This window comes from Anser cygnoides, chromosome 22 (assembly GCF_040182565.1).
Source record: "Anser cygnoides isolate HZ-2024a breed goose chromosome 22, Taihu_goose_T2T_genome, whole genome shotgun sequence".
Classification (NCBI taxonomy): Eukaryota; Metazoa; Chordata; class Aves; order Anseriformes; family Anatidae; genus Anser; species Anser cygnoides.
Window position 1 is genome coordinate 6,942,606 of NC_089894.1, and position 26,203 is coordinate 6,968,808.

Consider the following 26,203-nt stretch of genomic DNA (forward strand, 5'->3'; position numbering starts at 1 on the left):
CACCCGTCCCACCGGGGGGGGGGGCACCGGGCACCCCCTGCCGCCACCGAAAGCCCCTTGGGGAGCCCGGTCGGGGCAGCCAGGCCTCGTCGGGGCTCGGCTCCGCGCCCCCAGGCCTCGTGGCTCCGCCGCCCCGTGCGGGGTCGGTGCTACCCCGGTGCCCCGGGGGGGCCCCCCCCCGGTAAGGGCGCGGCCCCTTTAAGAGGCGGCGGCGGCGGCGGCGGGCCGCGCGCTGACGTCACGGCGCTGCCCGGAACTCAGCCGGGTTTCCCGCACGGCTTTTCCCGGCACCCGCCGCTCCCCCCCCCGCTCCTCCCTCCCTTCACCGCCCGGCGCCGCCCCGCGGCGGGAGGAGGCGCAGATCCGGGAACAGCCAGCGAGGGGCAGCCCCCCCTCCCCCGCCGTGACGTCACCGCGGAGAAGACCGCGCGGATTGGCTCGCAGCAGCCCGTCCCTCGCGGGGCCGCGCGCTGCTATTGGCTGGCAGGGGCGTGACGCGAGGCGGGGGGGCGGGGCCTGGCGGGCGGCAGCGCCGGTGGCGTCACTCGGGGCAGGGAGCGGAGCGCGATCGTCGCCGGTACCGGGAGCCGCCGCCACGCCCCGGCCGGGCCCGACGGTGAGCGCGGGGCGGGGGGGGCCGGGCCGGGGGGGGCGGGGAGCACCGGGGGGGAACCGGGAGGTACCGGAGGGAACCGGGGGGTAACCGGGGGGTAGCGGGGCGGTACGGGGGGGAACCGAGGGGGAACCGAAGGGAACTGGGAGGTACGGGGGGGAGCCGGGGCGGTACCGGGAGGAACCGGGAGGGAACCGGAGGGAACTGGGAGGTACCAAGGGATACCGGGGGGAACCGGGACCGCGGCTCCGGTGCCGGCCGCCGCGGGCGCGAGGTCCCCGTGCTGCCGAGCCCCCCTGGGCGCCGTGCCGGTGTTACCGGGGCTCTCCTACCCGCCCCGTCCCCGCTCGGTACCGGCTGCCCTCCGGTTGTCCCCGGTTGCCCGTTCCCCGTTGCGCCCCTGCAGTACCGGGGTAGGTTCGGGGAGCCCGGGGGGGTTTTAACGCGGCGCCCCGCTCTGACAGCCCCCGGGGGGGGGAGGATCCGGTAAGCACGGGGCAAATCCCGGGGGGGGGGGGCACCGACCGGGACTGACCGGGGGCCCCCCAAGGCGACGGTTCCTCGGTTTGGGGACGGCACCGGGAGCGGCGGGGCAGCACCGGGGAGCGGCCGCCAGCCCCGGCTTCACAGCACCGGGGTTACCACCGGAGGGGGCGGGGTGTTACCGGACCGGGGGGGGGGGGTGTTACCGGAGGCGGCCCCCGGGGCTGTCCCGGTCCCGAGCCGAGGGTCCCGCGGCCGCTCGTTGGGTTCGGGGTAAGGGAACGGCTTCGTGCCCCTCGTGGGGCCCGGGGCTGCGGCCGTGCCCCCCCCCCCCGGCTGGCGCTGCTCGGCCGTGTCCCACCGGGGGGCTTCGGCCGTCACCCACCGGGGGGCTTCGGCCCCGGACCGGGCTTCGGCTCCGTGTTCGGCCCCGTGGGGAGCGGGACCGGAGCGGGGCGGCCGCCTCGTACCCCGGGGCGGCTCTGCACGGCCTCGTCCAGCGCTGCCGACCCCGGCAGGAGGAGGAAGATGAGGAGGAGGAGGAGGACGGGGCCCGCACGGGGAGCGCCCGCTGGGAGCAGAGGTGGGGGGGGGTCCTGGGCCTGCGCCCCCGCCCCGGGGAGGCCGGGATGCCCTGGGTGGGCTCTCCGGGAGGGCCCTTCAGCGCCCCGGGGCGCCGCTGCCTGTGTGGGAGCACCGGGCCCCGCTCCGCACCCCGAAATCCCCGGGGGCGTCGCGGTGGCGGCCGTCACCGTGCGCCGTGGTCGGGGCTGCGGTTGGGAACGGGGGGGTTGGGGGAGCCCCACGCTGAGGCTGCCCCGAGCCCCCCCCCCCGCCCGCCGCGGCCACCCCCTTCCCCAAATCCCCCCCGGGGCTCCCTCTGGAAGCCCCCCCGGCGGAGCAGAGCCGAGGAAAACTCCGAATTTTTACTCCAAATCCTTCCTTCGCAAAACGAGCCCTCGCCTGCCCGGAGCTGTCGCTTGGCCGCTTCGTTAATTAATTATTTTTTTTTTTTTAGCGTTCGTTAGCAGCTGCTGAGCCGCTCGAGGGGGTTTTTCGCCAGCCCCTCGGCCGCCGCTGCTCCTGTGGGACCTCGAGGCGCTGCCGGTGGGTGGGGGCCCGTGTCCGGAGCGTGCCGGTGCTCTCGCCGCTGACCCCGTATTTTTTGGGGGGGCCTCCTCTCCGCTCACGCTGCCCGCGGGACCCCTGGAAGCAGCCGGGGGGGGGGTCCCTGGGGATGCCCCCAGCCACCAGGCCGCAGAAGCAGACGCGAGGCCCCGCGGCACGATGCGGCTCCCCGGCGCCCCGCACGGGTTACGGCTCCCACCACCGCCTCCCGAGCTCTGCCCTTGCCGGGGAGCCGACGAAAGCCGACCCTGAGCTCTCGGGCGATTTTTGGCAGCTTCGTGCCGGGCTCCGGCCGGTTCCTTTACCTCGGGGCCCGCGTGGCGCCGCGCTCGGGCTCCGCTCCAGCGACGAGCGGGATCGGGGAGGTCCCGGCCTCGGATCTTCAAATCTGCCCGAGGGAGGCTTCCCGCTGCCGGGGCCGGGCTGGAGAGAGGTCCCACGTCGGGCTTTGGGCGAAGGAGATGGCGTTTTCGGTAACGCCGCCGAGTCGGGCGGCGAGGGGGGGGGATCCCCGGGCCCTTTTTCCTCGAGGACAGCCGCTGCCCCGCGGCGCTGGAGGTGGCTGCTGCGCCGCAGGGGGAGCTCCCTTTCAGGAGGCCGCCGGCCGCTCCCCGACGTCCCCGGCCTCTCCTCCGTCCCCCCGATCAACCCCCGGCGGCGGAGCCGTCCCGCTCGCCGTGAGCCCACGGTTTAATCGCATCCCGAGGCCGTTCCCAGCCCTCTCCCCCCGCAGCAGCGCCTGAAGGTTTCGCCGGCCCGGCCCCCCGTTGAGCTGGGGGGGGGGGCCGTAAAAACCCAGCACCGCCTCCCGCGCCTGCTCCTCGATCCCTCGAGGCCAGGACGGGGCTGAGAGGGAGCCCGCGGGGCTGCCCACGAGCACGGCTCCCGGCCGCCGCTGCTGCCCCGCTCCCCCGCGGGCCCAAATCCCCCCCGCGGCCGCTTTCCCTCGCGTTGCGTGCGCGGTCTGCGGGGACTTCCTCCGCTTCCTCGGCCGCCCGCGCGGCGAAGGGGCGCCTGCGGTGGGACGGGGCCGAGCCTTCGCCTCTCGCCGCACGCAACTTCTGTTTGGGCAGGGAGCGCCGTGCCTGCGCCCCCCCCCCCCCCCAGGCACCGCTGCCCCCAGGCTCTGCTCTGCTTCGGGGTTTTGGTCCTGGGCGTTTTGGGGCTCGAATTCAACCCCGCGGTGCCCGGGTCAGGGCTTCCCTGGGGGGATGCCCACTGGATCAGGGAAACACAGGGCAGGAGGCGCTGGGTGCGGGTGGGTTGCGGGTTCCCGGCTCCTGCCGGCCGCGTGTTTTGTCGTTTTGTTTCCCCCCAGCACCAGGAGCAGCGAACGGGGGTGTCGGCCCCCTCCCCGCGCCGCTGCAGGCATGCGGACGACCAGCAGGGAGCTGCGAAACGGGGCTTTCGCCGCCGCGTTCGGCAAGCAGCCGCGATGCAAAACCCAAACGTCCCTGGGGTTGCAAAGGCCCCGTTAAACGGAGCCGGGTCGTGCCCCGAGCGCGGGGGAGCTCTGCAGGCCGGGGGAGCTCCTGGCTCTCTCCAGGCTCCTGCCCCTGCCTCCTCCTCCCGCCCGTTGCTGCACCGAGCCCAGGCTGCGTTCACGTGGGGCTTCTCTGCAGCTGAACCTTGAACCCAGCCCCGTGCTGCGACGTCCTGCGGGCGTTGCCGCTGCCGGCCGGGCTGCGTGGTGCCCGGGGAGGCGTAGAAACCCTCATAGCCCCTCGCCAGGTGCCTGCCGTCTCCCCGCGTCTCAGCCCAGGACAATATCCCCTTTTTCCTCCTCTTATTAAAAAAAAAAAAAAACCTCGCGAAAAACGTAGGGGAAGGCGGTGTGCAGCAGACACCCGGAAAGCTGGCATTGATTTCGGCCGGTGGTGATCGGAGCCCCTTGGAGAACCCGATAATTGAGCCCGGCTCGATTAGCAGCCTCTCTGGGACGGGAGGGGACGCGGTGGCACGGAGCCGTGACGAAGCCGCGGGCGCGGGCAGCGTCCTTCGTGTCCCCCGCGCTGCCAGAGACGTGCACGAGCGCGCACGGCCGCGCGCCCGGAGCTTGCGGGGGGGTAAGCTAAGGGGGTGGACGCGTTGAGGCTTCGCTCATTGCTTTATTTCCTAATAAAAACCCACCCGGCGGTGCCCCCCGGGGCTGGCTGCTTTGCCTCCTCCTGTTCCCAGCCCATCCTGGAGCCGGGAGGATGGGGCTCAACGCTGATTTCCTCCCACCCGCCTCCTCCCCGAGCACGACGGTGGTGCCGTGGCTCCGCTTCTCCCCCCCCCGGCCGCCTTGCTGCCCCCGTGCCCCTCGGGTAAGGCTCCCTGCGACTTCCTGGGCCGCGGCACGGCCCCTCGGCCGCCCGCCAGCTGACGTGGCGCTCGCCGGGGGTGGCCAGGGCAGAAAACCGAGCGGCTTCCCGCGGGGAAGCGGCCGCCCGGCGCCTTCGCTTCCCGAGCGCGCCGGCCTCGCCGTCCCCTCCTCAGGGTTCGCTTCGGTTTCCAGCGAAGCGGCGGGCTCGAAATTTGCTCCTTCCTTGTTTCTGTCGCTTCCCGGCAGTCCCCGCCTTCCGCGCTTACTGTAAGCCCCGCAGCTCCTTCCCTGCCCCGCCGGAGCAGGCGCAGGACGGCCGGAGGGCGTGTGCCAGGGACGGGCACCGGGTCACAGCCCCGCACCTCTCGCTGGCCACCTCCATGCCCGACACCCCTCCTCTTCCCCCCGGCAAGAAGGTAGGAAAGCTCTGGTGCCTCTCTCCGGGAGGAAGTTTGGCTGAAGGCAGCGTTTGGGGAAATGGTTTTTGTTTTGTTTGGTTTGGTTTTTTTTTGCGAGGAAACCCAAGCGAGGCTCCGGGCCTGCCCGAGCTTGTACAAGTCCTCCGGGTTTGCACGACCCCGAAATCGAGTGGGGGAGGCGGGGGCGCAGCTCTGCGCCCTGGGCCCCCTGCTCCGACCTCAGCTATTTCGGGTTAATCTCCTGGCACGGGGTGCAAAGGCAGGGGGGCAGGACCTGGGCTTTCTCCAGCTCCCCGGCAGCAGCAGAACCTGCTCGTTTGCGGCCGGATTTCACGCCAAGACCCCGGAGCCGGCGCGGTGCCGCTGCGTGCCGAGCAGCCCGGTGCCCCGGTGTGTCTTCCCCGTGTGGCCTGGGCTCCCGGGGACAGGGCAGGTTCGGCGCTTGGCGCACAAACACGGCCGGTGCCAGCAGGGCTTCCCCACCCCCCCCACCCCGCCCCCAAAACACGCACTTTTTTGCTCACTTATGCCCTCGCCGGCGCTGTGGTTTGGGTCTGTGGTTCCGCCTCCTCTCGACGCAGGGCCCTGTGCCGGTGACGACAGCGGCGCCTGCACCCAGAGCCGGGGGCGCTCGGTCCCCGGGGGCTCGGCGGGGACGAGGAAGGGGGCATCGGGGCTGGGACCCCGGGGGCTCGGCGGGGACGAGGAGGGGGGCATCGGGGCTGGCAGCTCCAGCTCAGCGGAGGGGAGAGCCAGGGCTCCCCACGCTGCGGTGCCGAGTGCTCGCTTTGCCATCTCGACCCTGCCAGTTCTGCCCCGGTGTGCGAGCTGCGTTCCCCACGCGGCCAAAGGGGTGATGGCTGGGGGCTGCGTGCGGTGCCCGAGCCCCCCCCTCCCGCCCCCCCCAGGCGCCAGACGTCAGCCGCTGGGATGAGCAGAAAGCCGTCCTGGTGCTCAGCGCGCGGGGAGCTGCGGCTTCCACGGCAAGCTGCTGCGTTGTGCTGCGCTCCCTGCCGAGACGGAGCCGTGCCGGTGCGCTCGTGGGTCCTTAGGGCGGGGGGGAAAACCGTCTGGCCGTGGTCCTGCCTCGCTGGGTGCCGAGGACAGGCAGGGAGCCCCCTCCTGCTCGTGCCTGGGGTCACCGCAGAGCCCCCTGCCTCAGCCCCTCGGGCACACGGCCGGTCCCAGCCGTCTCTTTTAGCTCTTCTCCGTTCCCCTCGGGGCCGTGCAGGGTTTCCCGCAGGCTGAGGGCGGGCTGTTCTGACCCGACCCACCCCCTGTCCCCCCCCAGGTCTCCGGAGCCGGCCAGGATGGCGCAGTGGAACCAGCTGCAGCAGCTCGACACGCGCTACCTGGAGCAGCTCCACCAGCTCTACAGCGACAGCTTCCCCATGGAGCTGCGGCAGTTCCTGGCCCCGTGGATTGAGAGCCAGGACTGGTAAGGCGCCGCCGAGCTCTGCTGTACGGACCGTGCTCGGGACACTGGCCTGGGTGCTGGCGGGTGCCGGGGAGCCCCGGGGGAGCTCTGCCAGCTCCCCTTGGCGTGGCCGGGCTGCTTTTTCTCCCCGAGATGCCCGTGGCACAAAAGGGAGCGGGATTCTGCGTGGGTGGCATCAGACCTCAGGCCAGGGGAGGTCCAAAGCAGGGCTGTCCCCACCCAGGGCCGGTTTCCCTCGCCCTCTGTTGCAAACGAGGATGAAATGGAGCCGCAAGCTCCCGCGTCCCCTCCGGAGGCCACGGGGGACCGGTGCGGTGCTGGGGCGTGCTGTCCGTGCGCGAATCCGGGACGCCTCCAGCACCCTGCGGTCGCTTGCCTCAGTTTATTGGTGCCGAGCAAACGTGAGCCTGCTCTGGCTGCCGTCCCGGCGTGGGTTAGGGATGCTAAACCCCGCGGGGGGGCACTGGGCGCTGCCGTGCCTCTGCCCCCGGGGCACCGGGACTCACCGTTTGTTCTCCCCCCCCCGCGCAGGGCGTACGCCGCCAACAAGGAGTCGCACGCCACTCTGGTGTTCCACAACCTGCTGGGGGAGATCGACCAGCAGTACAGCCGCTTCCTGCAGGAGTCCAACGTCCTGTACCAGCACAACCTGCGGCGCATCAAGCAGTTCCTGCAGGTGAGGCGGGAGCTCCCCGTTCGGTTTTCCCTCGGGCGCGGGTGCCCGGCGGCTCCCCGGGCACAGCTCGCAAACCTTCTGTTCGCGAGCGTGCGGGGACGCCGGGAGCTGGGTTTTGGAGGCTAACGTTGAGGATCTGACCGGTTTACAGAGCAGGTATCTGGAGAAGCCGATGGAAATAGCTCGCATCGTGGCTCGCTGCCTCTGGGAAGAGTCCCGGCTCCTGCAGACAGCTGCCACCGCAGCCCAGGTAAGGGGCTCGGGTGTCCTGGGGCCACCATCCTGCCGCCCGCCCCGTGGCGCTGGGCAGGTTCCCGGTGCCGCTGGGAAGCTCCAGCCCGAAGCCCCCCTGCTCGCTGCCTTCAGCAGTGGTGGTGCAGAGGGGTGGGCGGGCTGCAGGGAAGGGCGCCCGACCCCCTGCTCTCCGGGCTGCCTCCTGGGCGCTCCGCCCCTGGCTTTTTTAGTGAGGGGACAAAGACCCTCCCTGCAGAACCTTGTCCCATCGGGTCACGGCCCCTTTCTAACACCCCCCCTTGTCCCCTCCGCAGCAAGGAGGGCAGGCGACGCATCCGACAGCAGCCGTGGTGACAGAAAAGCAGCAGATGCTGGAGCAGCACCTGCAGGATGTGAGGAAGAGGGTGCAGGTAAGGGTGCTGCCCGGACACCGCCTCCTCTCCCCGCAGCACCGCCGGGATCGAGTGCCTGGAGCAAATTCCTGCCTCTCTCGCCTTGCAGGATCTGGAGCAGAAGATGAAAGTGGTGGAGAATCTCCAGGATGACTTTGATTTTAACTACAAGACTTTGAAAAGCCAAGGGGGTAATGGAAGCTCGTTAGCATCTGGCAAAGCCGAAATGTGTTCCTGCAAGGAGCATTGCTGGGGGGCATGTTCCAGCCCTTCCTGCCTCCTCCCCAGGCCTTGGGGGTGTTTTAAGCTCCGGGCATTTGCATGTTGATTGGAGAGAGCTTGGGTTTTGTTTCTGCCCCTGATATAGCCTCTGTGGGAGCTGAACCAGAGCTCTATCCCCAAGGGAGAATGGCTGCGGGGAGGTGGTAGCGCTGCTGGGTGTGCAGGAATGCCAGCCAGGTGCTCGGAGGCAGCGCTGGCAGCAGGAGCTCGCTGCTAAAATACAGACACCTTTCTGAGTGCCTGCTCCTTCGCAGCCAGCCGTGAAGTCTTTTCTTTGTGTGACGTTTGGGGGGGCAGGAGGAGCGTGCTCGGCTGAAGCGCTGTCTCCTCTTCACGCAGACATGCAGGATCTGAACGGGAACAATCAGTCGGTGACGCGGCAGAAGATGCAGCAGCTGGAGCAGATGCTCACCGCGCTGGACCAGATGCGAAGGGTACGTCGTGCCCCTGGCCCTCCAGATCCCCCGGGGCACGGAAGTGCCTTTGTCTGGGACGTGGGTTTGGGGTTTGTGCATGGAGCAGCCCTGGAAATACGGCCTTGGGCAACTTCGCGTCTCGTGAGTGTGAAACTTGCAGGTTTTGGGGGGTGTCAGAGGGAGCTGAAGGTCTGCTTTCCTTTTTGACAGGGTATCGTAAGCGAGCTGGCTGGCCTGCTGTCAGCCATGGAGTACGTGCAGAAGATGCTGGCAGACGAGGAGCTGGCAGACTGGAAGAGACGGCAGCAAATTGCTTGCATCGGTGGCCCACCAAATATCTGCTTAGACCGGCTCGAGAACTGGTAAGAGAGCCGCCTGGGGCTTGTGTCGGTCCCCAGGGAGGCAGCGGTCGCGTGGAAATGAGCTCTGCCTCCGGCAGCGTCCTGCCAAAGTGGTCACTGATGCCCCCAGGCACAGAGGTAATCACCGCTCGGTGATCCTGATAGCGCGGGGCTGGTGAGCCCCAGGCTTGGGGGGGGTTCGGGTGTAAGAAATCCCCAGCCCAGCACCGCTGTTTGTGAGCCCTTGGCTGCTGCGCCCCTTGAGCGTGGCGCAGGCGGGCTTCTTTCGTGGTGCACAGCCTAGAAAAATGCCCTGAGCCAGGAGCTGCAGGCACGTTCTGTTCTCTGCCGCTTCGGTACGGCGAGCGGCCTCTCGTGCACGAGCAAGGGAAGAGGAGGGCTCCGTAGGTCGGGGCTGTGCAGGGCTCTGTAGGCTGGGGCTGTGCAGGTGCTCGGCACCCGGAGCTAACGCTGGTTCTTCCTGCTCCCCTAGGATAACCTCTCTCGCCGAATCGCAGCTACAGACCCGGCAGCAGATCAAGAAGCTGGAAGAGCTGCAACAGAAAGTGTCCTACAAGGGCGACCCCATCGTCCAGCACCGGCCCATGCTGGAGGAGCGGATCGTGGAGCTCTTCAGGAACCTGATGAAAAGGTGCCGGGGGCTGGGAGGGAGCCGGGGGCAGCTCCTCGGTCGCGGGCAGCGCGTTGAGGAGCGAGCACCGGGCGCGCCGGGAGGGCGCTGAGCTTTGACGGCGCTTCTTGTCGTCTCCTACAGCGCCTTCGTGGTGGAGAGGCAGCCCTGCATGCCCATGCATCCCGACCGGCCCCTGGTCATCAAAACCGGCGTGCAGTTCACCACCAAAGTCAGGTCGGTCGCCGGCTCCGTGCTGCAGGAGGGGGACAGGAGCCGGGGATGCTGCTGCAGACCCAGCCTCCCTGGAGGGGAGCTGGAGGGAGCCCCTGGAAGGGCTCCCTGCAGGCTGATGCTGCTGGAGCACAGCCTGGGTGACTCAGGGCAGGGACCGTGGCTGCTGGCCGGGGCTGTGCCGCGTTCCTGGAGGCAGGCAGGGTTCTGGTAAATCCCGCTGCGGGGGCGGCCGGCGGGAAGCGTCAGCACACCCCGGCCAGATGCCTCTCATCTGGCCTGCGTCCCTCTGCAGGGAGCCCCTGCAGTGACACCTCGAGCTTCTTCTCCACCCCTCCGTGCCCCTCTTTGGCACGAGGCAGCCTCTGGCCGCAGGGCAGCACAGATGGGGTTTGCTCGGGGCAAAATCTGCCTGATGTGGGCAGCCAGCAGCCAGAACAAGCCCTCTTTGGGGGGCTTAGGGGAGCAGCAGTCCCCTTTTGGGGGCGGGTGTCGGGGTGACGTGCCACAGCCCTGTGTGCAGAGGGGTTTAGGGGTGCCAGAGGAGCCGGGCGGTGCCGCGTCCTGCTGGGCTTCGGATGTTGATGCTCGCGCTCTGCTCGCTCCGCAGGTTGTTGGTGAAGTTTCCAGAGCTGAATTACCAGCTGAAAATCAAAGTCTGCATCGACAAGTGAGTCCTGTGCTCTCACCCTGGAAGCGCTGCGTGGAGGTTTTGGGGTCGGACGTGTTCCTGCACTTAGGGCCAACGTGGCCCCAAGTAGAAGGGGAAGGCGCAGGGTGGCCGTGGGTCCCCGAGATCCGTTCCCAAGTTGTGGGGACAGCCTGGGGGGGTCGTGGGACTCGATGCCGTGCCGCTGTCCCCCACCCCACCAGTGCAGGAAGGCTGTGGCCGTGACGGCTTGTCTCTCTTCCCTTTCCTAGGGACTCTGGTGATGTCGCAGCACTGCGGGGGTAAGCGCAATGGTTTCTCTTTTTTTTTTTTCTTCCTTTCTTGCTTGCTTCTGCTTTTAACCTTGGCAAATGTCCTACCGCACGTTCGCCCCGAGGAGGCCGCCAGCCACGCTGTGTCTTTTCCTCTTTTGAGGTCCCGGAAGTTTAACATCCTGGGGACAAACACCAAGGTCATGAACATGGAGGAGTCCAACAACGGCAGCCTCTCGGCGGAGTTCAAGCACCTGGTAGGTGCCGCGAGCCCCCGGGGCTGCTCCTGCCGGGGCCGTGTTGCCCTCGTGGCGATGCTTCAGCCTCTTCCTTCCCTCCGCAGACCCTGCGGGAGCAGCGGTGCGGGAACGGAGGCAGAGCCAACTGCGATGTAAGTTTTTTTTTTTTCTGGGGGGGGGGGTCCCGGCAAGGAGAGCCCTTTGCCGGCAGCTCTGCGCAGGGCAGCCGGAGCCATCGCTGCATCTCCTTCCCTGCGTCTCCTCCCAGTTAAACCATGGGGGAAGCAGGGATTGCCCCAGGGGGGTGTCCGTGGCACCCCCTGGCACGTTGGCAGCTGCCAGCCCAGCCCTGCCCGCCCGGACCCCATCAGCACCGTGCCTCGGGCTGAGGGCAGGTGTCTCCCGTGGGCTCACCGTGTCCTCCTCCCCCCCCAGGCCTCTCTGATTGTGACCGAGGAGCTGCACCTCATCACCTTCGAGACGGAGGTGTATCACCAGGGGCTGAAGATCGACCTGGAGGTGAGCCGTGGGGTAGCTGCACGGCTGTGGGCCGTGCCTCGCTGCGGAGGAGCAGCTCGGGGCGCCCTCTGCTCTCTCAGAAGTGAAGCCCAGGAGGCAGATCTGCAGCCCGAGGGCTTTCTGGAGCTGTGCCCCGCTCTGCTGGATGTGTCCGGGCTGGGGAGGCTGGCTGGCAAGGCAGCACGGAGCTCAGGTCGCGGGTCGGTGAGACGTCCCAGCCCGTGGTCGCGTCTTCTCTTTGCAGACCCACTCGCTGCCCGTGGTGGTCATCTCGAACATCTGCCAGATGCCCAATGCCTGGGCGTCCATCCTGTGGTACAACATGCTGACCAACAACCCCAAGGTAGGGCCCAGCAGCGCGCGGCGGCTGCCGGAGGAGCGGGGCTTGCTTCGGGCCACAGCATCCTGGCTGGCAGGCAGAAAAACTGCTCAGCCCCATCAGCAGGGCTGGCTCCAGGACCCGGCCCTGCTCCTGCCCCCTCGTCCTGCTCAGGGGCTGCGTTTTCCCTCCCGCAGAACGTCAACTTCTTCACCAAGCCCCCCATCGGGACATGGGACCAGGTGGCGGAGGTGCTGAGCTGGCAGTTCTCCTCCACCACCAAGCGAGGCCTCAGCATCGAGCAGCTGACGACGCTGGCAGAAAAACTTCTCGGTAACCTGCCGTGGGCGTCCTGCCTCTCGCTGCCACCCCTCCTGGCTGCTCCCTGCCTGTAAAAACGCGGTGCAGCGGCAAGATCAGGGTGTCTGGGAAGGAAGCTGTCAATTTTAGCTGCTTGGTTTTCCCCCCCCCAAACACCGTAAAGCTTTCAGTTGCTGTCTGGAAATGGTAATTTTGGGAGTGGCAACCAAAAATTGACGCTCCTGTTCTTCTCTGCCAGGGCCAGGCGTGAATTACTCGGGCTGTCAGATCACCTGGGCCAAGTTCTGCAAGGTGCGAGTCCCTCTTCCCCCCCCGGTGCCTCCGCTTGGCCGCCTCCCCCCCTCCGAGCTGTCCTCCCAGCCTCTCTGCTCTCTTCCGCAGGAGAACATGGCTGGCAAAGGCTTCTCGTTTTGGGTCTGGCTGGACAACATCATTGACCTGGTGAAGAAATACATCCTGGCGCTGTGGAACGAAGGGTGAGCCTCAGCCAGCGTCGATCCGGTCATCTGCGGCTGGGGACCCCTGAGTCCTGTCCCGTTGGAAGGGGGGGTTCAGGGGCAGGCCGGCTTTCCTGGGCTGCCTTTTCTGTCCGAGCCCTGTCGGCTGGTTCAGGGCGAAAACCCCTGGGAATCCCCAAACCGTCCCCTAAATGTCGGTGGCTCTGCTGGCGGCTGCTGCCCGTGCGGAGAACCGGCAGGATTCAAGCCCTGGGACACCTTCCCCGGTGCCCTGACCCCCCCCCGCCTTGCTCCCTGCCCCCAGGTACATCATGGGCTTCATCAGCAAGGAGCGGGAGCGAGCCATCCTGAGCACCAAGCCTCCGGGCACCTTCCTGCTGCGCTTCAGCGAGAGCAGCAAGGAGGGCGGCATCACCTTCACCTGGGTGGAGAAGGACATCAGCGGTACGTCGTCCCGGGCGCGCCGCTCCCCCCCCACCTCCAGAAGGGGCTCGGGGCCCCCTGATGAGACATTTTCCCTTGTCCTCGTCCCGCTGGGCCCTCTCCCTGGTTAATTGTTTGAGCCCGGGTGCCCTTTCCGCTGCTTTCTGCGTCCTGGGTGCCCCCTGGCCGCGTGGAGCCGTTTCCCGTGGCACTGAAACCGCCGTGCGGGTCTGTCCTGCCCCCGCCGGGTGCCTCCCCAGGCTGCTCCGTCCCGTCCCCGGGGTGTTTGAGGAAAGTCCCTGCCTTCTCCCGAGGAGCGCAGGTGTCGTGCCCTGCGTCTGAAGCCTCCTTGTACAGGGAAAACCCAGATCCAGTCCGTGGAGCCTTACACCAAGCAGCAGCTGAACAGCATGTCGTTCGCCGAGATCATCATGGGCTACAAGATCATGGACGCCACCAACATCCTGGTGTCCCCCCTGGTGTACCTGTACCCGGACATCCCCAAGGAGGAGGCGTTCGGGAAGTACTGCCGCTCCGAGAGCCAGGAGCACTCGGAAGCTACCGACACAGGTAGTCGTTGACTTTCCGCGTCTCAGCGTGGCTCCTGCCCGCTTTCGGACGGGTCGCGGGGTGGCTGCAGGGACGGCACCGTGGTGGAAGAGCCCTCTCCAGCAGGGGGATGCCGTGGTGGTTACGGGAGGGTCCGGGGACCCTGCGGGGTCTGGGGAGGGTCCGGGGACCCTGCGGGGTCCGGGCAGTGCCTGGGGGCTGCCTGCAGGGCTGTGCCCCTCTGGGGACAGGAGTTGTTCCTCCGGCAGCTGGTGACGAGGCTGCTCTCTCCCCTGCAGGTGCTGCTCCCTATCTAAAGACCAAGTTCATCTGTGTCACCCCGTAAGTGTTCCCGGGGGTGTCTCTAAACCCATTCAGCCTTGGCTGGGGGGGGTTCTTTCTCACAGCTGCTTTGCCCCGGGTGCCTTGGGGCTCCCTGCCTGCGAAGGGGGAGAGCGCAGCGGTGCTGAGCCAGGTTCCCGAAGCCCGTTCTCCCCCTCCGGGGGCCCCTTTCCTCCCCGAGAGCGCCCAGCCCGGCTGCACTGCGCCCTGGGGCCCTCCGGGGGGAGGGCAGGGGGTGTCGGAGAGCTCCGGCCAGGCCCTGACTCGGGTGGTTTCTTTGCTTTCCCCTCCTTCTGCCAGCACCTCCTTCAGCAACACCATCGACCTGCCCATGTCCCCGCGCACCCTGGACTCGCTCATGCAGTTCGGCAACAGCAGCGAGGGGGCCGAGGCCAACGCGGGCGGCCAGTTCGGTGAGCCTGGGGGGGGGGGACCCAGCACCCGAGGGCAGCCTGGCGGCGGCTGGAGCCTTGAGGGATCAGGATGCGGCCCCCTGTAACCCCCCCCCTTGCCTTTGCTTCCCCCAGAGTCGCTGACCTTCGACATGGAGCTGACCCCGGAGTGCGCTTCTTCGCCGATGTGACGTGCTGCCCCCTGCTCGCGGGGCCCCCCCGGCTCGGGCTGCCCGGCTCCCCGTCGTCCCCCGGCCTCACCCCGTTAGGTCTTGTCTGCTCTGGGCCTTTTCTCAGGAGGAGCTGGGGGCCGTGATCCCTGCCACCGCCTCCTCCTTTGACCCGCCCGAACACCCCCCTCTCGGCGGTGGTGCTGGCTGTCGCCTCTTTTGGGGGGGGGGGGGACGAGGGGGGGGGGTGTAGAACCTTTTTTCTATTTCCTTCCGTACCAGTTTTTTTTTTTTTTTAATCCTTGTTTTGCTCATTCAAGTGCCTCTCAGCCTCCAATCGCAGCCTCGGTTCTTACCAACGCTTCCGCAGCCCCTGCCGTGCTGCTGAACGCTGCCCCCCCCCCTGACCGCCAGCGCCCAAAACCCCGCGGCCATCCCGCGAGCCCGGATTCTCCTCCGCGGGGCTGAGAGGGCACCAGCCAGCCCTAATCTCCTCCGGGGGTTACCCGCTGTGCCACGGGTCCCCCCCCAGCAGCCCCCCCGGGAGCTGGCGGAGGGGGCTCGCCCCTGCGCCTCCCCCTGGCCCCAGGACCCGCGAGCGGCTCCGCGCTGAGCCCAGTTGTCCGTCCCCGTCCTCGGGGGCTCTGCCGGGAGCAGGGAGCTTCGGTAGCTGCCCGTGCTGGCCGCTGCCCTCCTGCTGTGGGCAGAAGGACGCGGTGAGATGCGGCAGCCCCGGGCACGGCCGCTTTCCCTGCTGGGCAGAGCTCCCTGGGGAACGGGGGCGAAGTGTCCCAGCACCGCGAGCGCGCAGCGATTGCATCTCGGGTCTCTTTAGGGACCAGCGGTGCGTGGCCGGGCTCGGCCCTCTCCCCTCCGACGTGGCTCGTGGTGGCCCGGGCAGGGGGCTTGCAGCTCCTCGGGGGCTTGGTGCGGCACCGAGGCCGGGGTCGGCTGTGGCTGTGATGCTAGGAGGTGGCGAGGGTTGGAGGGAGCGGGGCGGATGAAGGGGAGGAGGCTGCTGGGGGCCGTAGGAAGGCGATGCTGCAGCTCCAGGAGGGTTGGAGAAGCTGCTCTGTGCCCCCCCAGCCTGGGGCAGCCCTCCTGCCCTTCCCGGGCACAGGCTTTTTGGTTCAGCCCCGGTCTGAACGAGATGCTGGTGGCCAAGGAGATGCGGGGAGAGGCAGCGTGAGAGCAGCTGGGAGCCCCTTTTGGTACCGGGGGCTGCGGGGTGGCACGGGGGTGCGTGCACTTCGGGGCAGAGCGGTGGGACCCAGAGGTGCTGGCACCAGCAGAGACGTCTTAGTGGGGGCAGCAGCACGGGGGTGTGCAGGTCTTGGTTGTGGGGGGGGGAGAGATGCTCAGCTGTCCGTACCCATGGCCATGCTGTGGGGCAGGGGGGCTCTGCATGGTGGCTTCGGGGCACGGCTCTGGCTTTTCTACCCCGTAGCAGTGCCGGGGTGCCCGCACAGCCCTCCTGCCCCCCCGGGCCGTGCTGGTCGGGATCAGGCAGGGAGCCAGAGGGCAGTGTCGTGGGCAGGGCAGGATCCGTCCCGCGCCCCGGGAAAGGGGGAAGAGGGCTGCGGAGTTGGTCGTGGCCCCCCTCGGGGCCAGGACGGTGGCCCTCGGGGCCAGGACGGTGGCCCTTTGGAGTCGGTAGGTGCTCAGAGGGGACGAGGGGGGATGCTCGTTGCTTGTCCCCGTGCTGGCGCGTAGCTGCCTCCAGCTGCAGTCACCGTAGCCCTGGGCAACTTTCAATACTGTAAAAAATTTTATTTTTTTGTATATTGTATTGCTGTATCTACAGGCTTTAACTTTCTCCAAAATAAAAGGCTCTGAAGCGACCGGCTCTCCCGCGCATCTCGGAACTCGTGGTCCTTGGGCCGCTTCCCAGGGTGGGCGCAGCGCTGGTGGGGAGGCTGCGGGTGGAAGGGATGGGGTTGGGCCCCCCCCCAGCCCCCTTTTTGCAAGGTTTTTAGCCCAAGGCGGCTGCGTTGGGGCCCTGCAGCGCTGCAGCGCGGGCCTGCCCTGCCCTCTCGTGGGGAGGTGCCGGAGCCTGCAGCGAGCGCTGCTGCGCCGGGGAGCTGCAGCCCTGGGGGGGGGGGGGGGGGGGGAATTTATGGGGCTGGGGGTTGTAGGACTGGGCTGAGCCCCCCCAGTCTCCTGCAGGGCTTCCCCCTGGAGCTGCTGCACCTCCGCCCATGTCCCCTGCACAGCAGGAGGGTGGGGGCAGCAGCGGGATGGATGCGGGGCTGGGGCGAGACCAAGAGGGGAGAGATCACTGCTGCGTCGGGGCGGGATTAGCAGGGGGATTTTCATGCAGGTCACGCGCAATAAATCCCCCGATCCCCTCTGCCCTGCGCTCCCCTGAGGTGCTGGAGGGGCCCTGGAGCTGCCCCCCCCCTGCAGCATCCCGCTCCCATCTGGGCTATGCAGGGGCAGGCGTGAGCCCCGCTGTGGGCCCCTCAGGACCCCCTTGTCCCCTCCATGTCACCATGCAGCCCCCCCCAGTTTGGGGTCGCAGAGCCCATTCCTGGCACCTGCTGCAGCCCAGCTGGCCCATACGGGATCGCCCAGCCCCGCTCTCCTTCCCCCTCCGTTCCCAGCTGCGGGATGGGGCGGAAAACCCCAGAAGAGGGAATTTTCTCCCCGATATGCAAACCCTGGGCTCACCCCAACCGTTGGGGGTCAGGAACGCAGCGTCCCGTCCCGTCCCGCAGCAGATAAGGGAGCTCTTATCTCCGTGCGCCCACATGCCCCGCTGCATCCCTGCCTCAACCTGCTCCGCTCCGCTTCGTTAGCCCCGGGGCCCGGCCCCTTGAGTAACGCGGGTTAATTGGCTGCGTTAATTGGCTGCCAATCTGATCGCAATCGTTGCTGTTGTGAACGCTCCAGTTGGCAGAGCGCTTGGCGAGTGCGGCGGCCTGATTTGCAGCATGAGGCAGCCGCCGGAGCTCCCTGGCCCCGCAGCGGGCATCCCCTGCCCTGCCTCTGCCACGGGGCCGGACCCCAGGAAAGTCGCAGGACGGGGCAGCGTCAGCACGAAGCCACCAGGCAGCGTGCAATTTGGGGTCCGGCAGGGCTTGCTGCAGCCCCAGGGCTTGGGGTTTTGGGGAGAACCCGGCAAAGCTCAGCTCGGAGGGTGCTCTCGTCGCTTTGGGGTCAGCCTGGTCCCCAAAACCACCCCGGGGTTTGGCTGGCCTGGGCTCTGTCCTGCTGTCCCCTGGAAGCATTGGGGTGGGCTGTGGGGTGTGGGGTTGTTTGTGGCTCCGAAAGGAGGTCACTGGAGCGGCTTTGCTCCCCTCCAGCCCCCGGCCGCGCAGCGGGGAGGGAGCGGGGACGGCGTCTGGGTCGAACACGCGGCAAGGGATTAGGGGTTTCCAAATGCGGATAAGCTGCTTGGGCTGCAGACGCTCGCGTGACAGCGACAGGGGTGGCCCCGTGGGGACGGGCGGCCACCTGCCAGGGCAGCCCTGCGCTGCGGGGACCCGCAGCAAGCGGCCGTGGGCACAGCGGAGCCGGCAGCTCCCGCGGGGTCCTGGCTGCAGCCGTGCCTCTGCCTTGCTCCAGGAGGTCCCCGCCGTGCTGGGGTGGGGACCGGGATTTGGGGTGCTCTTGTAGTGCCATCGCTGCCTGTCCCCGTGCTCCTTTGCTGTCCCCAGGCTGTTTCACACGGCGCTCAAGCCCGCAGGCAGCACCGCGTGGCAGGGACATCGGGGCGATAGGGCTGTTTCTGGGGGACACTGCATCCCCTCCCTGCACCCCAAAGGGTTTCCGTGCCCAGCCAGGCCGTGCCCACCCCACACTGGGCTGGAGGAGGCTGGTGGCCGGGAACGGCAGCCCCTGAGCACCGAGCTCTGCATCCCCCCAGCCCCAGGTCGGTCTGAATGCCTTCAGCACTGAGCACCGGGCTGCTCTGGGGTGCCAGCACCAGGGTGCTATGGGGTGCCAGCACCGGCCCCGCCGTGCCCTCTGCAGCGTTGCCCAGGGGTGCCAAGCTCCTGCGTGAGCCCGGAGCGAGCAGAAGGGCACGTGCAGGGCCGCTGGGCCGTGCACCTCCGCTCCCTGACTGCTGTTGCAATGACCCCGGCGGCTCCAATGAGGCAGGAAAACCACAAGCCTGCCCCTCGCCCAGCCCGGCCTCGGGCTAGCTGCCCCAGTGGGGCTCCTGCTCCTCCGGCCGATGGAGCCGGCCTCCCTTTTTGGCCTCCCCTTTCGCCCTCCCGGAGGACCCCATCCCCGTGCCCCCGGGGGTGCCGTTGGGGTTTTCCAAAATGCCGCAGGTTCGGATTGCAAAGCCAGGGGCATCTCCAGCGGGCTGAGGGACAGCCCGAGCTGCTCCCCCCGGGCACCGCGCTCCTCCCTGGCACGCAGGCTGCTTGCACGGGGCGCCGTGTGCCCGAGCACGGGGCGGGCAGGGACATTTGCCCCTGGCTCTGTGCACAGCTTGCTGCTCGGCCCCAGCTCCCCCCCATCCTCCCGTGCCCCCCTCGCCAAGACTTGCGCTGCCCGTGCCCACCGCGGAGCCTGCGGCCCTGCAAAGCTCAGCGAGGCTTTCTGCACGAGCGAAACGCCCCGTACCTGCTGCTCTGCAAAGGGGGAGAGGCTCTGCAGTCTCCTCCGTCCTTTTTCTCCGCCGGCCACCGAGGTGAAACCTGAAGTGAGGACAGGGATGCGGCTCCGGCCGCCCATCTGAGCTCCCTCCCCGCCGCCAGCTCGACACACAAGGGCGGCTTTGTGCTGAGCTGCCGAGCGCAAGCCCCGGCCGCCCGAGCCAAGCGCCATCCCTGCCTCCTCAACCTCCTAAAGCAACAGGCAAACATTGCATCACGCTCAAACTTTAATACGCAGCAGAGCAGAGCCAAGCAAGGTCTCGGCGGCGGCGGCGGCGCCCGCTGCCAGGTGTGGCAGAGGTCAGAGCCGGGCGCAGCGCGGTCCCCAAATGCCACCGCGTGCGGCCATCCCTCTGCGCGCCCGTCGGCTGGGCAGGGGGCTGCGAGCTGGTCCCTGAGCGTGGGGGACCCCCGAGCTGCTCCTGGTGCTTCGCCCACCCCGGGCTCCCACCGCAGCCCCCCCCAGAGTGGGTGCCGGTCCCGTGGGCTGTGTCCCCGTCCCCATCCCGCTGCCCCGCGAGGATGAGCGGGATCTGGGCTTGTCCCCAGTGCTGCTCCTCCAGTTCCAGCTACTGCAGGGACACCACTGGGTCCCTGGGGAAGGGGGGCGGGGGGGGCTTGGGGCTGCTCTTGCTTTCGGGTTCCTGCTTTTTGCTGCTTTTCTTGCTTCCGCCTCGGCCCCGGTTCCCGTTCCTGCAGCCTGGCCTGAACCCAACTGTGCTCGGCCCGGGTGCATCCCTCACCGGGTGCATCCCGCACCGGGTGCATCCCTCACCGGGTGCACCAGGGACCCCCGGCTCCATGAGGCCTCACTGCAGGCTGGGGAGGCGACGCTGAACTGGGCTGACCCGCGGCAGCAGCGTGTTTATGGCAGGAGCCGGCCGAGCCCGAGCCGTTTCTGTGGCAACCTGGGGAGCACGGGGATGCGCGGCGGCACCGGTGCGAGGTGGGGGCCGAGCGCTCCCGCTGAGCCCCCGCTCCCGACACCCCCGGCCAGATGCTCCTGCCCTCGGTGCCGGCTGGGCCGTGGGTGCTGGATGGGACCCCTGCGTGCAGCAGCACTTATGGGGCTGGTGGAGGGCTCCTGGTGGCGTTGCGGACCCCGTGCTGGCTGTTATTTCTCTGTGTTTATCCGTGAGCAGAAAGCTGGCTGGTTTTTTTTTTGTTTTTCCCAGCTGGATGAACGATGCGAGGGAACAAAGAGCTCCTGCCCGGGCTTCAAAGCTTCCTGGCTGCTGAGCCTGAGCGTTCGCTAGGGTTACTTTCAGCTGAATCTGGGAGGATGGAAGCAGAGGTTTCCTGTGGAAATTCCCCCTCGGACCGAATGCCCTTCCAGGTATTCCACTGCAGCAGCTCCTCCAAGGTGCCCCGGGCCCCCCGCTCTCCTCCCCGCACGGCAGCTCCGTGCTCCCAGCTCCATCCCCTGCTCTCCACCAGCAGCTCGTGGCCTCCATCCCTTGTCCATCCCCGGGGTTTTGCCTCCAACCAGATCTTCCTGCACATCTCCCAGCCATGGTGGCTGGCAGGATGCGGCTCCCGGAGTGGCCACGGCAGAAATAAACCCAACCGGCTCCCAGCACCGACCCCGCTGCGTCAGGCTCCAGTCCCAGGGGACAACCATGCCCTGGGCCACCAGGCTGCGCCCAGCGGCCACCCTGTCTTTGGCAGCACTGAGTGTATCCCCCCGCTCCCCAGAGGATGATTTATGGCCCAGTTTAGTTAAATCTGGAGGCCTGAGAGATGTTCCGTGCCCGGGACATGCTGTCCTCTGGCATCTTCCTCCAGCACAGCCGGGGTCGGGGCAGCAAAAAGTCCAAGCCAGCAGGGCGAAGCCAGCAGCAGCTCTTGGTGCCCTTGCTGCCCCGTTTGCAGATTTGGGTTCGTCCCCATCCTCCGTGCCCACCCGTGCCCTGCTGAGCCCGTTCCCCGTCCCACCCCAGGGCTGTGGAGGTGCCCAGCTCCCCCGTGCTCTGCGGCGGGGAAATCGCTGCCGAGGGCAGCTGGCACGGGCTGGATGGGAAGAACCTCAAAGGATGACTAAGTCGGCGCTGCAGGAAATGGCCCCTTCCCAAGTGCGTGTGTGCGTGAGGAGGCCCGAAAGAAATGAGAGCAGCCCGCAGGCTTCGCCCGCCGGAGTGGCCCCCGGTGCCGCAGCGGGGTCAGGCGGACCCTGAGCGCAGCGCGCGGGGAGCTTTGGGACCGTGGGAGCTGGGTGGGTGCACGGGGAGAAACGGCGAGGAGGGGGCTGCCGGCAATCGGTGGCACCGGGTCCCCGGGTCCCCGGGTCCTGCTGCACGGTGCAGGGGGCTGGGAGGAATCAGCTCTGACTCAGGGCTGGGGCGTGGGGACAGGACCGAGAGCGGTTCCAGTGCCGGGAAATCCGCACGGGGTGGGAAATGCCTGGGGCTCGCGGGGCACCGCAGGGTTCAGCCCCACTGCGGGGTTCTGCCTGCAGGTGGGTGCAGCCGGAGCAGCAGCACCCGGGGCAGCAGCACCCAAAGCAGCAGCACCCAAAGCAGCAGCACCCAGGGCAGCAGCACCCATAGCAGCAGCACCCGGGCACCGTGCCGGCAGCAGCGGGACCCCGCGGTGCCAGAGCAGCCTCCCCGCGGCTGCGCCCTCGCCGAGCATTTTAAACCGAGGATGTTGGAGTGGGAAAGCACAAAGCTGTGACTAATTTGGGGATTCATCTGTTTTTCGTTACCCGGGCTGGATTATCACAGTGTATTTTTCTGGACTTAACGTCTATCTGGGACCGGGTGGGAGCCCAGGCGGAGGCGAGGCCACGCTCCTGGGTGAATCCTCCCGACGAGCACCGGGGTGCTGAGCAGGGGCTCAGCCTGCAGCTGCCCCATTCTATGGCTTTTGTGCTTGAGAACATGAAGCCCTGTGCCATGCACATCCCTCGAGTGGCGCCGAGGGCTGCAGAGGAGCCTTGCTTACAAAACGTGCTGGGAGGGCTTTTGGGGAAGAGAGGGAAGGGCAGCAACCAGCCCCCTCGGGACCTCTCCAGCAGCTGCCTAAATAAATGCTTCCAGTCCTGAAAAATAATTAAGACCCTCGAGATGCCACTTAGAGGAGAAGGCCGCTGCGCTTGTGCTCCTCACGCTCGTGCTCCAAACAGAGGAGGCAGGAGAGGCAATTTTCTAGGAAATCAATTACGAAGCCCCGTGCTCCCTCTCTCCCCTGAATGCGCAGCATCACCCGGCATCCTGTTGAGCTCATCCGAGATGACAAAGCGCTCGGCCCCGGCTCAGCCTGGACACCGTTTACCTCCCAGATGCTTTTTGAGGCTTCCCGAGGGCCGTTGTGAGAGGTGCCGGGTGCTTTGCTGCACAGGGAGGGCTGGACACGACCTCCCCGGCCCTCTCCAAGGCGCCGCTCTGCCCTGCGCCATTGGGGATGCCGAAGCTCGGCCCCAGCACTACCTCTCCCGTCCGTGGGGTCTCACTGCCTGGCTCCCGGCCCCAAATGGCAGAGGTGGGAGCTGAGGGCTGGCCTCACGCCCCAGGAGCCTCCCCTGCTGTTTGCAGGATCCGTCCTGCCGGGATGGGTCCTGGAGAGCCTCCACCAGCACAGCCGCAGGGCCGGGCTGGGGCCGCCCTCTCGCAACGCGCGGTGTGCCCGGTCCTGTCCTCCCTCCAGAAAGGAAAATTTCCCTCCTGTAACATTTTTGCCAGCCAGCTCAGTGTTTTCCCTGGGATTTGCTCTCATGTGATTTGATTCCATTGCCCTTTTGGGATAGAGGAACTCCGCTTTCTCTGCCATCGTTAATGTCTTCCTTTTTTTTTTCCCTACTAAAAAGGGGTGGAAGAGGTCAGAGGAGAGCGAACACACAGAGGTTCGCGTTCATCTCCCGGCCTTTCCATGTGCCTCGTGCCCTTCCTGAGGACCAGGAGCTGCTGCCCCAGGGCCCGTCCCTCGCTGGCGGTGCCGACGACCTTGATTTTCTCGGCCGGAGCAGCCAGTGCCTGGCTGACAGCGCTGGGAGGTTTCATGGGCCAGGGATTGTGAAAGCCGTTTGTCCGTGTGATGCAACTCGTGGAGTGGGAGCTTTCCTAGTAAAGGCAGAGAGGGCAGGGAGTGCAAGCCTTCAGCTGATTTCTTCTCTTTTCCTTTGTCTTGGTGGAAAAAAAGTCCGTCTGCGGCTCACCGGGCTCCCGGCTCACCTCCCCGCGACGTCTGGAGCACAGTGGGAGCGCTGGGGAAGGCGGCCAGGGCTGGCTGGCAGCAGCTCAGCAGCGATGTGTCAGCCCCGGGTGCAGGAGGTGCCTCCCCAGCGTACCCGAGCAGGCAAGGAAACACTTCAGGGCGAGCTGGGAGCACCCGGCGCTGCTGGCACTTGTCCCCCCCAGGCTGTAGCGTTAATTTTGGGATGCTTTGGGGACGTTGCAGGGGGTAATGAGCCAAAAAGCAGCATTTTGCAGCTGGTTTTGGATGGAGCAGCTGCTGGGGTGGTGCCTGCTCGCTCTGCAGACGTTTATTTCTTGGATATTTTGGATGCTGCGAGTTGGGACTGGAGATGGGCTGCGGCTGGGGGTGTCAGCGTCGGCAGGAAAACCCAGCCCCAGGGCCTGGGGGCCGTGGAGGCCAGGGGAAGGCCCTGCCTTTGCTCACCAAAGCTGTGGCTGCAGGAAAAGAGAGTCCAGAGCATCCCACTGTGTTCCTGCTCCCACTGCTGCACTCCTTGGAAAGCAAGAGAAAGGCTTAAGTACAAAAGCAACAGACAAAAAAAAATAATAATGCAGAGGTGAGAACACGGGGCCGTGCTCCTACATGATCGCAGAGCGATTTGCAATTGCTGGCTCATTAACCAGGCTGGTAACGATCCTGCCCCAGCACTCCCACCACCGGAGCAAGGCGAGCAGAGCCCTTCTCTCCCGGCTTCCCTGCGGTGGCCGGTGCTGTGCCGGCCGGGCGCAGCCCTGAGCGCCGCGCTGAAGTTCCCTCCAGAGTTTTTTCAGGCCGCAGAAGATTAACCGGTAACGAAAGTGAAAGCCCAGGAGATCCCATGAGGCTGGCGAGAGCGCTCAAGCAGAAACGAGTACGGCACGTATTGCTTCCTGCCCCGCCACCGCTGTGCCGCGCAGCAGCCTGCCCTGCTGCCGGGGTGCCCCGTCGCCCTTGGGTGCCCCGTCGCCCTTGGGTGCCCCATCGCCCTCGGGTGCCCCGTCGCCCTGGGTGCCCCATTTCCCCCGTTGCCTGTCCCCTGCCCTTGCTCCCATCCTCCTTGTCCCACTGGGTGCAAGAGGTTGCGGCGGGGCTGGGGACCTGCTGCTGGCCAAGGTGCGGAGCTCCTCCAGCCGTGCCCGTGGTCCTCGTGGTGCCAGCCGCTGGGATTTGCAGCAGGAGAGGGCACTGCCATCCCAACGGGGTGGGCGAGCTCATTTCACGTGGTGGGCCTGGTGCAATCGCCCCGTACTGCAGCAGCGAGGAGAGGACGCTGGGCACCGTGTCCTGGCAGAGCGGGTGCTCGGCGGGTGCTGAGAAACCCCGCAGACGCTGCCACGCAGGGCTGGCCTCCGGTCCTGCAGCAGCCCCAGCCTCGGCCACTGCCCAAACCCAGCCGTGCTCTGCCGGGAGCTGCAGCTGCGGTGGCACTTGGGGACCGTGCCGTCCTCGTCAGTGCTGCGTTTTGGGTTGCTTCTGTCTCCGGAGCTCCCCGGGCTGGCGCAGCCACAGCTTTCCCTGCCGCTCAAGCAGCCCCGGCCCCGCGCTCCTGGCACGGGGCAGCCCTCACGTGCTTGTCGCTGATTTACCAGAAATAAGGAAGTCTGCATAGCCAGTGGGATTTGGGGTGCTGGAGTTACTCATCCTGCATCTCAGTGGCGATTTCCTTTCTCACGTGCAAACCCTGCCACGGCCTCCCCGGCCCTCAAGGAGACCTGCCGGGGAGAGGCTCCGCGCGAGCAGGAAGCAGCCCAGGCCTGCAGGCAGCGGAGCACGGAGAAACCAGGCAGAAACCCTTCTTGGGGCGAAAGACAGCGTCCCCAGCTCCGCCGCAGCCCCAAAACCAGCAGGATGCAGCGCGGAGGGGCCGGCTGGCGCTGGCGGAGGGGAGAAGAGCCTGTCCTGCGGGCAGGGGTGGCGGCGAGGGGGATGCTGGAGCCCAGTGCCCGGTGCTGCTGGGGGCTCCCCCGTTACGTGCCGGTGTTGGAGCAGATCCCCCAGTACAAGCATCCCGTGCCTGCTGCCAGATCCCACTGCTGGTGCAGGCCGGAGCCCATGCTCGGTACCGTTTTGGGCTCCCCCCCTGCCCAGCACCAATCCCCGTACTGTTTGGGGCTCCCCTTGTACCCGGTGCCAATGCCCGAGGCTGGTTTTTTCTCCCCCTGTAACCAGAACTAAAGCTCGCAGCTCCTTTGGTGCTGGTGCCACCACCCAGTGCCCGGCGCTGTGCTGGTGCTGGCCCTGGTGCCGGTGTCTGTGCTGGTGCCCAGTGCTGGTGCCAGCACCCGGTGCCGCTGCCAATACTCAGAGCCTGGTGCCAGTGCCGGGTACTGGTGCCAGTGCTCGGTGCCCAGTGCCTGTACCCGGTAGCAGTGCCAGTGCCCAGTATGGCTGCTAGTCCCCAGTGCCTGGTACCAGTACTGGTAATACCGATGCCCAGATGTGGGTGCCCAGTGCCAGTGCCAACACCCAGTGCCCACTGCCTGAACCTGGTACCAGTATTTATGCCCAGTGCCAGCGCCCAGTGCCGGTACCAATACCTGGTTCCCAGTGCCCGTGCTGGTGCCCAGTACCAGTACTGGTGGTACTGACGCCTGGTGCTGATGCCAACACCCAGCACCCAAACCTGGTACCAGTACTGATGCCTGGTGCTGGTACCTGGTGCCTGGTGCCAGTGCCAGTGCCCGGTGCCAGTGCCAGTACCAACACCTCATTCCCAGTCCCCATGCTGGTGCCCGGTGCCCAAACCTGGTACCGGTACCGATGCCCGGTGCTGGTACCCAGTGCCCGGTGCCTGGTGCCTGAACCTGGTACCAGTACCGATACCGGTGCCAGTGCCAACACCCAGTGCCCAAACCTGGTACTGGTACCAACGCCCAGTGCTGGTTCCCGGTGCCTGGTGCCCGGTGTCCAAACCTGGTACCAGTACCGATACCCAGTGCCAGTGCCAACACCCCGTGCCCGGTGTCCAAACCTGATACCGGTACCAATACCGGTGCCAGTCCCAACACTCAGTGCCCGGTGCCCAAACCCAGTACCGGTACCGATACCCGGTGCTGCTTCCCAGTACCAGTACCGATACCGGTTCCCAACCCCCATGCCGGAGCCCGGTGCCCGGTGCCCGGTGCCGGTGGGGGGGGGGGGGGGGGGGGGCGGCGGTGCCGGGCGGGGCGGT

General features: G+C 67.3%; 1 protein-coding gene across 4 annotated transcripts; it reads left to right on the top strand.

The window, feature by feature from the left end:
- Nucleotides 1-465: 465 nt before the first annotated feature.
- STAT3 (signal transducer and activator of transcription 3) lies at nt 466-16,089 on the top strand. 4 transcript variants are annotated; one of them, XM_066981728.1, is made up of 24 exons: nt 466-616; nt 6,243-6,389; nt 6,921-7,065; nt 7,217-7,315; nt 7,614-7,709; nt 7,801-7,882; nt 8,313-8,407; nt 8,600-8,751; nt 9,224-9,382; nt 9,506-9,598; nt 10,206-10,265; nt 10,517-10,546; nt 10,680-10,773; nt 10,860-10,907; nt 11,191-11,274; nt 11,519-11,617; nt 11,791-11,926; nt 12,153-12,205; nt 12,296-12,390; nt 12,677-12,816; nt 13,153-13,365; nt 13,644-13,686; nt 13,987-14,099; nt 14,214-16,089. In XM_066981728.1, the coding sequence occupies exons 2-24, from the start codon at nt 6,262-6,264 to the stop codon at nt 14,267-14,269; spliced, it is 2,313 nt and encodes a 770-aa protein (XP_066837829.1). In that variant the 5' UTR covers nt 466-616; nt 6,243-6,261; the 3' UTR covers nt 14,270-16,089. The 4 variants fall into 4 exon arrangements, with proteins under 4 accessions (XP_066837829.1, XP_066837830.1, XP_066837828.1 ...); XM_066981727.1 differs by having other exon boundaries at nt 467-616; nt 13,153-13,368; XM_048051871.2 differs by lacking the exon at nt 466-616 and adding an exon at nt 4,579-4,948 and having other exon boundaries at nt 13,153-13,368.
- Nucleotides 16,090-26,203: the final 10,114 nt, after the last annotated feature.